This window comes from Kogia breviceps, chromosome 4, assembly GCF_026419965.1.
Source record: "Kogia breviceps isolate mKogBre1 chromosome 4, mKogBre1 haplotype 1, whole genome shotgun sequence".
NCBI classification, from domain to species: Eukaryota; Metazoa; Chordata; class Mammalia; order Artiodactyla; family Physeteridae; genus Kogia; species Kogia breviceps.
This window is the reverse complement of record NC_081313.1, coordinates 175204882-175217514: the sequence shown is the minus strand read 5'-3', so window position 1 is coordinate 175217514 and position 12633 is coordinate 175204882. Positions and strand designations below refer to the sequence as shown.

At 52.7% G+C, this 12633-nt stretch overlaps 1 protein-coding gene and 1 non-coding gene across 15 annotated transcripts in view; both read left to right on the top strand.

Annotated features, from left to right (window-relative positions):
- DNM2 (dynamin 2) overlaps window positions 1-12633 on the top strand; it is a 96284-nt gene that overhangs the window by 60239 nt on the left and 23412 nt on the right. For 4 of the 14 annotated variants that reach the window (XM_067032781.1, XM_059062108.2, XM_059062107.2 and 1 more), the window contains exons 8-13: window positions 2467-2602; window positions 3848-3915; window positions 4527-4665; window positions 7075-7161; window positions 10627-10697; window positions 12130-12159. In XM_067032781.1, the coding sequence (XP_066888882.1) occupies window positions 2467-2602; window positions 3848-3915; window positions 4527-4665; window positions 7075-7161; window positions 10627-10697; window positions 12130-12159 (531 nt within the window). Of the gene's footprint in view, window positions 1-2466; window positions 2603-3847; window positions 3916-4526; window positions 4666-5765; window positions 5905-7074; window positions 7162-10626; window positions 10698-12129; window positions 12160-12633 lie in introns of all 14 variants that reach the window. The other 10 variants (XM_059062116.2, XM_059062117.2, XM_059062114.2 and 7 more) reach the window with 3 other exon arrangements.
- TRNAR-UCU (transfer RNA arginine (anticodon UCU)) lies at window positions 6311-6383 on the top strand. The gene has a single exon. It is a non-coding gene; the product is annotated as a tRNA-Arg (tRNA).

Here is a 12633-nt window from a genome sequence, read left to right as displayed (position 1 = left end):
ACACGGCATGTGGTTTACTTGGAGCCAGTGATAGGAAAGCTAACTGTCTTTACTTGAATCATCCTGTTACCATGATCGATTGTTCTGAGTCTAGCTTTTTCCTCCCAGGCACAGCTCGGTCTTTGCTCCATGTCGGGGAACCAAGTTATACAATAACCTTCACCTCAGCTCCATCCTGTGCATAGAACACAGATCACTTAAAACCCTGGCAGGTTTTTTTTCCCCCAAGCAGAGATGATCGGGGACATTATTCAAACCAGCTCTTGTCCCTCGGCTTTTGTGTTTTGCGCCTGGATCTCTCTCCTTCTAGAACTAGGAGCAGGAATGTACCTTCCCTAGACATGCAGTTGTGGCTCTAAACTCAGGACCATTCATCTCCAGGGACTGCTGGTCATCTGTAGATATCTTACCTGCCCTGTACCCTGGTGTATTTATTTGCTGTGGCTGCAGCAAAGTACCACGAACTGGGTGGCTTAAACTAAAATAGAAATTTATTGGGAATTCCCTGGAGGTCCAGTGGTTAGGGATCTGTGCTCTCACTGCCGAGGGCTTGGGTTCAATCCCTGGTCAAAGAAGTAAGATCCCACAAGCCCTGCAGTGTGGCCCAAAACAAATTTATCGTCTCATAGTTATGTACACTGAGTGTCCACAATCAAGGTGTCGGCAGGGTTGGTTTCTTCTGTGGACTTCGAGTGGCTTGCTGACAGCTTGGGGGTTCCCAATCTCTGTCTTATCTTCGCATGCCTTTCTCCCTGTGTGTGTGTCCCAAATTTCCCCTTTTTCTAAGGACACCAGTCACAGTGGCTTAGGGGCCCACCCTTCTCCAGTATGACCCCATCATAACTAATGACATCTGCAAAGACTCTTGTTTCCAAATAAGATCACATTCTGAGGTACTGGAGGTTAGGACATCAACATGAGTTTTGGGGGGACACCGTTTAACTCAGGACAGTTGGTAAGGATGCTCTCTGAGTGCAGCTCAGACTCCAGGGCCCCTGGGAGGCTGGTGCTCACGTATGCTACGTCTTTTCCCTTCCGAGTCTGGCGGCAGCTGGCCTGGTCTTCATCCTGCTCCCTAAACCCCTCCCTGCTCTGTACTCTGTCCTTGCTGTAGTGCTAAAGCCTTTTACGATCTTGGCCCTGATTTGGCCACCGTTCAAGGTCCCCATTCCAGGTGCAGCATTAACGTAGGCCTTTGTGTGTCTCTGGGAAGGAAGTCAGGTGTGGGCACTGTCTGCTTCACGTGGGCAGAGAGCTTCTGGGGATCTGGGACACCCTGTGCGTGACCCCCTGGGTGTTCAGGAAGAACCCCCATCCATTGGTGGCCGAGCCTGGCCGCCCTGGCAGCTTGCAGGCATCAGCTGTACTTGCCCGTAAGAGCCGGGCTTCTCTGTGCCAGGGAACTGCCAGGTCCCTGCTGCCAGCCCAGTGCGGGGCTGGTCCCGATTGGAGCAGCTCCTCTTCTGGGGAAACTCCACACAGTACTTGAGGAGATCCAGAATTGGGGGAATGGAAATGAGGAAGTGATTCAGACAGACAGTGCAAGGGACTGGGGGAAACAATTAGAAATGCTAAAGAAAACCAAAACGCTGATAAATATCTTGGTTCTTTACTGCTCACTTCCTCACATCACTAATCAGCAATACTCTGAGACACTTTTTTTTTAAGGACTGGGCTGGGTTCTAAGAAGGGGTCACGCATGGCGTTACCACATTTCATCAATTACGTGTGCACTTTAAAAAATTTTTTTTAACTCCTCAAACCAGGTGATTCAGGTGAATTACCATTAATTGGCAACATTTTTCTTTTTGGAGGGTGTCCAGGCCACTAGTGCATTTGGGGACCAATGCCTGCTTTGAGTTGATGAAATCTAGAAACTCTTAAATCCTTATTATTACAGTGACCCTGTGTGGAAGTGCTGTTACAACCAACCCACTTTGCAGATGAGGAAACTGAGGCTCAGAGGGCAGAGCCACCTGTCCAAGGCCTCTCAGCCCATCAGTGGTGGGGTCCTGACCCAAACAGACTGGGAGGTGGTGGGAACCAGTGGAAGCCACCTGAATTGTGTGGAGTGGCTCCCTTTTCATGTCACGGTCCTGCCGGATCAGGCCAAACCTCAGGGCAGAGGTTGCTAAACTGTGACCCCCGACACACACCCCACACCTCCCTCTTGCCATCTGCAATATGGGAGTAATAACTGCCCCCCCCCCCACTCAATGAATGAATAGTCGTAACAGGCCTATAGAGCGGGCCTGGTGTGTAACAAGTGCTTGCCACTGGCAGCTCCTGGATTTTGTCTGTTTTTGCTGCTAAAAAATAAAAAGATGGGTGTTCCCTGGTTGCCTAGTGGTTAGGATACAGTGCTTTCACTGCGAAGGAAAGTAAGCCACGGCTTGACCAGGGATGTAATTCCGGAGCTGTGTTAAAACCTCTGCTTTGACCTTCGGGTTTTCTGTTTCCTCATAGGATGGTCCAGCAGTTTGGGGTGGACTTCGAAAAGAGGATCGAGGGCTCTGGAGACCAAGTGGACACGCTGGAGCTCTCCGGGGGTGCCCGGATCAATCGCATCTTCCACGAGCGGTTTCCCTTCGAGCTGGTGAAGGTATCACTGCCCGGGCCAGGCCCTCTGGTCAGCCTTGACCCTCCTGGTCAGTCGGCCTTGAACCCGGCTTCCTCCCAGGCCGTGAGGACTCGAGCTTCCACTTCCAGGCCCGGGCCTCCTTCCTTGAGCTTAGAGATTTCCAGCAGAGCTGTATGAAAAGTTCCATTTTCTTCCTCTGAATACATGTTCTTTGCAAAGTACATAGAAAATATAGTTAAATTCACATGGGAAAATGTCCCCAGCATGTGGTTGAAAGGGAAAAAGCAGATTATGGAGCCAGCATGTGCAACAGAATATACAGATGATAGTTATAACATCCTTCACATGAAATCATACACACATGTCTAGATGTGTGTCTTTGCAGAGACAGACCTGCAAGGATATTCACAAAATGTCAGCTCTGGGTGCTGGGATTGGAGGTTTTCTTTTTGTTTTAATTGCTTGAAATTTTACACTTTTTTACAGTGAGCACATGCCATCTTTGTAAAAACCAGTCATGTTCTTTTCAATAGAAGAGCAAAAGCTAAAAGGAAAAAAACACCCATAATCCTAACACCCACAGACAACGCCTCTTAGCACCTGGATGTGTATCCTTTGAGAATTATTTCTGTGCAAATGCAGGCAAAAAGCCTCCCTGCATCCACAAACATAGTACATATATTCATCTATACCAGTGTGTGCATATGTATTTTTTTAAAAAATAATTATGCATCTTTGTATTCTTTTTTTTTTTTTTCATATGATTTGCCATCTTTCCAAGCTAGTATATACATTTCATGCATTGTTAATGGCAAAACACTATCTTATTTTATGACTGTCCCATCGTTCATTTAACCAGTCTCCCATTTGGGGGCATTTAGGTTCTTTGCACATTTTTCAGTAGTTATGGCTGGTTTTGTGAATGTAGCTAATTCTTGATTAATTTCTCAAGATAAATTCCTAGAGCTCTTAAAACTACCTGGTGACAGTATAGGTATGTTTTTAGAGGTATGTTTTGATTTATACTGCCACATAGGCCAGAAGAAAGTTTATTTGAGTTGATTTTCCTTCCAAGAGAGCAAGAGTGTTAGTTTCAGAGCATCCTTGCTGAAACTGAGTTTTAATGTTCTTGAAAATTTTGACCAATTAAATATTCTGCCCTGTGAATATAAATGGTACACAGGAGGTGACATTCCCTCAGGTACAGACCTGATGTGGCGGTGCCTCAGGTACCTCCTCGCATGTGTTTGGTTTGTCTCTTCTCAGATGGAGTTCGATGAGAAGGACTTAAGACGGGAAATCAGCTACGCCATTAAGAATATCCACGGAGTCAGGCAAGTTCCACGGGGGGAGGCGCCGTGTTCCCTTCACCTCCACGGTGCCACCCTGCAGCCAGTCAGTCCCCACAATCCTTGGGGTGCCCCGAATGGGCGGCCTGGAGAGGGCTCTGGGATGGTTTGCAGTAGCTGTCAGTCTCTCCCTCTGGGTCTCCAAAGGCACTCGAGGGTGGATGTGCTTAGTTCTGTATGGATCTGTCGTAAGCCCCGCGGCTGTCCGCTGCCCTTGGGTTAAACACGGGTTAAAGGGCCCAGTTACCGTGGTCAGCCAAGTCGGAAAGCTCGCTGCAGATTCGCCGTGGGGGGGTGGGGAGGAAGTCAGAGCCAAGGCACGATTACAGGAACCCCAGCATCTGTCCCCGTCAGGGGTGCCCCGGACGCCTCCTGGGTCCCCACCGTTTTGCTCCCGCCCTCGACTCTTGTGTCGCCGTGGGGTCCTCAGGTCGCCCTGGGGGGTTCCAGGTAGCGGACGTGGGCGTCCGACCCCCAGGCTTGCTGCGACCTTGGCTCTCTCGGGAACCCAGCCCGTGCCTATGAAATCGCTGACCGTGCTTTGTTTCTCTCTGACTTATCTCCCCTGCCCCCCCCCCGGGTACGGATGGTTTTAGGACCGGGCTCTTCACCCCGGACTTGGCATTCGAGGCCATTGTGAAAAAGCAGGTCGTCAAGCTGAAAGAGCCCTGTCTGAAATGTGTCGACCTGGTTATCCAGGAGCTAATCAATACAGTTAGGCAGTGTACCAGTAAGGTATTGGACCCTCGGCAGGGTGACTCCTGGCCTTGTGGAAACGGGGCTGTGGGAGTTTGGTATCAGGTTCCCAGTGCTGCTTGGCCTTTGCCCCGCTGGTCCCCCTCCCTCCCCTTCCCAGATTGCCTCAGTTTCCAAGAACGTGGCCTCTACCCAGAGGCTGGGGCAGAAGCGTTTTGGCCTGGGGGCAGCCCGGGGGTGCCAGGCCTCCAGATTCCAGACTGGTGGGCAGGGCTCCCTGGGACCCTGATACCAAGCTTAGCATGTGTATGATGGTGGTCTTGCTGGGCTGTCGCTTTGCTGTCTTCTGGGAAGCAGAGAGGGACCTCGTGTCACTTGCTGGAGGCCAAGCTCCCTGAACCTCCCTGCCCCTCACAAATGCCTTGTTGACAACTGCCTGGCACCCTCGGGCTTTCCCGGAGCCAGCCACTTCTCTGTCCCCACAGCGCCGAGAAAGGCCCAAAGGCCAACGGCCTTAAGCAGTGCTCGGCCCTGGGCTCGCCCCTAACAGCCTCCACCAGCTCCCCGCAGGAGCAGTGGTGTCCCCAGGCAGTGGACCTCGGACCCCCGGCCTGGTTCCCGGGGCAGCACATGTTGGCCAAGGTGCAGAAGCGCTTCCTGGGGGCCAGTTTGTGCTTGCCCGCCCCCCGTGGCCGTGGAGCTCTGGGCCGGCCTTCCAGGGCAGGAGCTGCTGCTTCATTCTGTTCTCAGTCTGGAAAAGCCCACATTTGCTTCTTAAGCTTCTTCGATTGGAAAAGGGAAGGGAAAGAAACCCCAGATGGTTTGGAGGTGTTCGTCTTAGAGCCCATTGTCACAGATACGAAAAGGCAAGGCCTCCCCAAACCTTTAGCTGTTCGTACGCTGACTCCCACCCGTAGCACTTTTATAATTAAACCCCAGACTAAGCCCCCCCACCCCTTGGACCCAGGTCGCCTCTTGATCCGAAGCAGCTTCCGGGGCAAATGCGGGCGCAGGCTCCTTCATGCATGTCACTAACCAGCTGACTCTCGTTTCTTCTTTCTCTGTCTCCCGTCCTGCGTGTGTGGCCTGCACTGCCCCTGGGTGTCTTTTTACCTCATCCCGCCCTCCGCATGACCCAGGACGGGGCTCTTCACCCCCGACATGGCCTTTGAAGCCATTGTGAAAAAACAGATTGTAAAACTCAAAGAGCCGAGTTTGAAGTGTGTTGATCTCGTGGTCTCAGAACTGGCCACGGTCATTAAAAAGTGTGCCGAGAAGGTAACAGAAGGTTTCATTGTTATCACCTATGCATCTGTCCCCCATCTTCTCTTTCCCATCGTGAGTCTTAACCCAAGCATCTGGGAAGCTCTGCCTCGGCAGGAACCCCCTTCCGTGGGCCAGTGGTCTCTTGGAGACATCTCAGCTTTGCCTTGGCTGACACAAGGGGGTGGGCCAGTCGCACTGGGGTTCCACCTTTGCATTTTGGCCCTCTGACGGGGATGGAAGCCCTTTGATGTCGCCCGATGCACTTACTACGCAGGCAGCGGGGATGAGTGTCCACGCCCATCCCTGGAATGCTTTGAGAAAGGTGGTTTCCAAACTGCCATCAACGCGGTGAAACACTTCGCCAGGGTGCTGCTCTGCGTGTTCTTACATCACAAGGCATTTAAGAATTTTTCAGAATTCCTTGGCGGTCCAGTGGTTAGGACTCTGCAGTTCTACTGCAGAGGGCCCGGGTTCGATCCCTGGTCGGGGAACTAAGATCTCAAAAGCCGCGTGGTGTAGCCAAAAAAAAAAAAAAAAAAAAAAAAAAAAAATGAATTTTTCCTCTAGTGATTTTGACCATTTGCTCAATCTTTCCCAACTCGTGGTCTTTCCCCAAACCATGGAAGGTGGGCTTCTGTGCGTTGCTTTGGTTGCTGCTGCAAAGGCTGGTGCAGCGGGGATGTCAGAGGAGTGGATCCCAAAGATGAGAAGATTGGGAGCAGTTTCCCACCCCCCGCAAGGGAGTCCCTCCAAGGTCGATGGCCCAGATGCTGGCCCTCCCCCCATTCTAGAATGGGCGCTGCTGCGCACCCCTGAGCTGCTCTCGGGCCCTCGCCCTGGTGCCCCAGGGGCTTTAATTACATTGTGTCCTTGCTCTCACCCAGCACTTCGAGGGAGGGGGGTGGCTGTCACCCGCTTTCTCTGCCACTTTCCACCTCTGAAACGCATTCTCGAAAAGCACCTCTGCTTGTGTGCGAGCACCCTCTCGGTCTCTCCGGCCCACCGTCCCCCCACCGTCCCCTTCCTGTCCCCCGGCTGGAGCAGCTCTGAGACAGGAGCGGGGTGGGGAACCGGTGGGCACACTCCACGTCACTGCCCCTCCGCCCATGTTTCCCGTTTGGCTCACGTTGCTGCCCAAGCCACGAGGACCCAGCCGACGCCGCCACTCTGCTTTCCCTCCAGCTCAGCTCCTACCCCCGGTTGCGAGAGGAGACCGAACGAATCGTCACCACGTACATCCGGGAACGGGAGGGGAGGACCAAGGACCAGGTACTGGTTTTTTGTTTCAATCTTCAGATACAGTTTATGTGCAGTAGATCTTGGTTGTGCAGTGTGAGTTTTTTGTTTTTTTTTTTAACATCTTTATTGGAGTATAACTGTTTTGCAATAGTGTGTTAGTTTCTCCTTTACAACAAAGTGAATCAGTTATACATATACATATGTTCCCATATCTCTTCCCTCTTGCATCACCCTCCCTCCCACCCTCCCTATCCCACCCCTCCTATCCCACCCCTCTAGGTGGTCACAAAGCACAGAGGTGAACTCCCTGTGCTATGCTGCAGCTTCCCACTAGCTATCTAATTTACATTTGGTAGTGTGTATATGTCCCTGCCACTCTCTCACATCCTCACAGCTTACCCTTCCCCCTCCCCATATCCTGAAGTCCATGCTCTAGTAGGTCTGTGTTTTATTCCCGTCCTACCACTAATCTCTTCATGACATTTTTTTTTCTTAGATTCCATATATATGTGTTAGCGTACAGTATTTGTTTTTCTCCTTCTGACTTACTTCACTCTGTATGACAGACTCCAAGTCTATCCACCTCACTACAAATAACTCAGTTTCATTTCTTTTTATGGCTGAGTAATATTCCATTGTATATATGTGCCACATCTTCTTTATCCATTCCTCTGTGGATGGACACTTAGGTTGCTTCCATGTCCTGGCGATCGTAAATAGAGCTGCAATAAACATTTTGGTACATGACTCTTTTTGAATTATGGTTTTCTCAGGGTATATGCCCAGTAGTGGGATTGTGGGGTCATATGGTAGTTCTGTTTGTAGTTTTTTAAGGAACCTCCATACTGTTCTCCATAGTGGCTGTATCAATTTACATTCCCACCAGCAGTGCAAGAGGGTTCCCTTTTCTCCACACCCTCTCCGCAGTGTGAGTTTTAACAAATGGATACTGCAAGGTCACCACCACCTCACTCAACGTACAGAACGGTTCTGCCACCACCCCCCAAATCCCCATCCTTGTGCCCCTTTGTCGTTAATCCCTCCCTGACCCCCAGGCCCCCAGGCCCCCAGGCCCCGGCAACCCCCGTCCCTGTAGTTTTGCCTTTTCTAGAATGTCGTGCGAACGGACTCTTGGCTGTTGTAGCCTTTTTATCCTGTGTCCCTTCACTCCGCACCATGCTTTCAGGACTCCTCCCTGTTGTTTGTGGTGCAGCCAAAGTGTGTCTCTTGGACTGCCAAGTAGTGTTTCTTGCTGCACGTGGACCACAGCCTGCTTATCCATTCACCCACCAGAACATGTTTGAGTGCTTTTTGTGTTTTCACATTGTCTTACGAAGGCCGTCGTAAGCATACCCAAAGGTAGAGAGTGAGATGCCCCACACAGCCACAGTTCAAGTCTCACCTGTCACCTGCTCAGTCCAGGGCTGTCACCCTGCCTTCATGTGGCCCAACACCTGGTTTGGGTTATTTCCCCCACGGTGGTCCACTGTGTTCTCTCTCTCTCTCTCTCTCTCTCTCTTTTAATTGAAATATCATTGATTTACAGTGTGTGCCAGTCTCTGCAGTACCTGTAGCAAAGTGACTCGGTTATACACATATAGACTTTCTTTTTTTTCTGGAACCGAAACAAGCGCACCTGTTGTATTTGGTTGTGAGGTCACCTTGTTTAGAACAGTCCCTCTCCCCTTGACATTGACGGAGAAGAAACTTGCTCATTTGTCCTTCACAGGGTCCCCATTCCCTCGAAGCTTCTGTAACCTGGAAATTTTGTGAAAAGCTCGAGAGATTCCAATTTGTTTTGTTGTCATTGTTGGCAAGAATGCTACTGTCCCTTCCATACACGCCAGAGCCCCCGGTTGCCCCACTGTCATCACGGCCGGGCTCCGGGGCAACAGGACTCAGACCTTTTAAACCAGCGACAATGTCTCCCATGGGCGGAGCACCCCAGCATTTTCCGACAGCCACCCAAGATCCGAGTGCCTGGCCCGCTTTATGCTTGAGGGTCCAGAGGCACAGTGAAGTGACAGGACTGTTGAAGGGCCCGTGTCTTATCTGAGACGACATCCTGGCTGGCTGGTGGGTGCCTTCGTGCCCGTGTATTTCATTTTAACGTCCTCACCTGGCCAAATTACCTTTGCCAGTTTTTTGTTTGTTTTTAATTTTACCTAAGTATAGTTTGGGTTTTTTTTTAAATTTTATTTATTTTTGGCTGCGTTGGGTCTTCGTTGCTGCGTGCGGGCTTCCTCTAGTTGCGGCGAGAGGGCAGTACTCTTCGTTGCGGTGCGCGGGCTTCTTATTGTGGTGGCTTCTCTTGTTGCAGAGCACGGGCTGTAGGCACGCAGGCTTCAGTAGTTGTGGCATGCGGGCTCAGTAGTTGTGGCTCGCGGGCTCTGGAGCAGGCTCAGTAGTTGTGGTGCACGGGCTTAGTTGCTCTGCAGCATGTGGGATCTTCCCAGACCAGGGATCAAACCTGTGTCCCCTGCGTTGGCAGGTGGATTTATTTATTTATTTATTTATTTATTTATTTTTGCCATACGCGGGCCACTCACTGCTGTGGCCTCTCCCGTTGCGGAGCGCAGGCTCAGCGGCCATGGCTCACGGGCCCAGCTGCTCCGCGGCATGTGGGATCTTCCCGGACCGGGGCACAAACCCGTGTCCCCTGCATCGGCAGGTGGACTCTCAACCACTGCGCCACCAGGGAAGCCCTGGCAGGTGGATTCTTAACCACTGCGCCACTAGGGAAGTCCTTTACTGAAGTATAGTTGATTTACAAGGTTGTTTAATTTCTGCTGTACAGGAAAGTGATTCAGTTATCCATGTACATACATTCTTTTTCATATTCTTTTCCGTTACGGTTTATCACAGGATGTTGAATCTAGTTTCCACCTTTGCCGTTTTTTTTTTTTTTTTTTTTTTTTTTTGCGGTATGCGGGCCTCTCACTGCTGTGGCCTCTCCCGTTGCGGAGCACAGGCTTCGGACGCGCAGGCCTAGCGGCCATGGCTCACGGGTTTAGTTGCTCCGCGGCATGTGGGATCTTCCCGGACCAGGGCACGAACCCGTGTCTCCTGCATCGGCAGGCGGATTCTCAACCACTGCGCCACCAGGGAAGCCCTACGTTTGCCGTTTTAATGAGGCACTTATAGCAGGCCGGGCACTACTCTCAACATGACGTTTGCAGCGAGGCCTTATTGTGCTACTCCAGGCCTTGGAGGCCTCACTTGCAACTGCCACGTTGGCTGCCTCACCCTGCTCTTTTGGCGCAGTCTTTCTCACTTGTGAGGCCTTGGTGTCTTGAAGCACCCATGCCCCCTTCCCCATGCAGACGGACCCCAGGATATGGGAAGGGGTGGGTGGGTGACCGCTGTTCTCCTGCCTGGGAAACAGCGTGGTTGTTCCGGGGCACCCCCTGCTGGCGGGATCGGGAAGTGCTCTGGCAGCGGCCCCTCCCTGCCACGCTGGGCTCTGTACTCACCATGACCCCCGCTGTCCTCCAGATTCTCCTGCTGATTGACATCGAGCAGTCCTACATCAACACGAACCACGAAGACTTCATTGGATTTGCCAAGTATGTACTTTTCAAGATAGCGGCTGGTGGGGTGGCACGAGTGTCCATCCTCAGAACCACGCCTTGAGAAAGGTGGTCAAGTTGAGATTCCGCTGCTGGGCCGGGCCACGAAGGTCTCTCTGTCACGGGTCCCCAGGTGAAGCGCGGGGCCATCGGAGAGCATCTGGAAGCTTTGCTGGGTAGCAGCGAACCCCCAGCCTCGTTGTCCCCAGTGCACCTCCTGTGGGGCACCCCCATGGTTAGTTTAAGGAGGAAAGGGCAGTCCAGTGGTCAGAGGCTTCAAGAAAGGGCAAGGCTAACTAGCGTTCAGTTCTTCCTTTCCTGCAGGACTTCTCAGAGCCTTTCGTAGACTCATGTACAGCTTTCCCAGTCTCCCCCACATGCACGGGGCCCTTTCACTGAGCAGCTCAGGGGCTCAGGGCTCCAGGGGCTGCTCTTTGGGAAGTGCTGCCAGGATTTGCTTGGCTTCTGTCCATACGCTGTAGATTTAAAACTAGACCCTTCCACGGCATCCGGATAAGGGGCCAGAAGAGCAGGGAGCTGATTTCAACAGGATAGAAATATAAATGCTGGTGGCCTCCAGTGTCACCCACTGATGCCATCAGCCCCCCGCCTCGGTGAGTATCACACAGATTGTTCTGATGGCTCACGAAGGTCCTCTTTCCGGAGCCTGATAGAATAACAGGCGGTTGGTAGCCAGCCACCTCGTATTTGTTTAGCCAGTATCGCTGGTGTGCTTTTGCTGCACCAGGCACTGTGCTAACAGCAGTGAGCAGGCACAGACCCAGGTCCCCACCCTGAAAGGAAGGTGCTGCGCCAGGGACAGAGGTGCACCCAGGCGGTTAAGACACAGTGTGCTCAGTGCCGGGGTGGGGCTGGCCACCGCCCGTGGGAGTCCGGAGGGTGGCCTTGTGGCCTGGCCTTGGGGGTGCAGGGAGGAAGGGGCTAGCAGGCTGGGCAAGAGGGTCTTCCCGCCCAGGGTCTCTGCTGGCTGAGTAGTTCCCTGGGTAGACATTTATCAGTGCACTCAGCTCTTCTGTGCTGGACACATGGTCGGTGAGTGGAATGAATGAATGAGTGAACGAATGAATGGGGGGCATGATTAGAAGCTGCTGCCCCAGCCCAGATGAGCTGAGGGCCCCGGCCGGACTGTCCCTGCTGTGGGGAAGGCTGAGGGGCCCTGGCCGGGGACTGCCCCTCAGGCTGGGCTGTCAGCCTGGGGAAACAGCCCCTCCTGCCCCTGTTCCCCCAGCAGCCGGGTGTGTGGGGCCTGAAAATACTGGTGCCCCTTTTCAGGTTCCTGCTGTTTTCCTCACCTTGATGTCTCTGCTTCTCACACTTCATCCACAGTTCCTTCTCACAATCTCTCCTGTTTTTCCTTTGACCACTCCACTCTTTCCTCTGGATTCCTGGGCCTTCCCACTTCCCCCAGCTGTTACTATACTGAGCAGCTGGTGACCGGGTGTGTATTGCCTGCTGTGTGCCTTTTCCCTAGGGTGTGAACGGGGGACGCCCTGGCTGGGGGCGGGGCCCAGGGTGCCAGGCTCCACCCAGCCCAGGCCCAGGCCCCAGCCCTGGGTGGGATGTCGCAGGGGCCCCCGGAAGAATAGCCATGGAGCACTGCCTTTGTCCTAGGACGGTGAACAAGCCAGACCTGGGCCTTGCCTTTTCAGAACCCAGAGGCTGAGAACCCACACACTGTTGTTAAGCCGGTTCTCATAAGGAGGGTGACAGCTGGGAAAGGAGGGTGGGTGGAGGGGCGGTGGGAGAGGGCAGTGAGGGATGAGGCTTGGAGAGACCTTCCCAAGGAAGTCATGACAGCCAGGTGATGGGGACGGAGCGGGGTCAGAGAGCACTGGAGATAGGGAAGGAAGGCTGAGGAGAGGAGCACAAGGAGACCAAGGCAAGGTGGAGGGGAGAGGTCAAGGCCTCATCG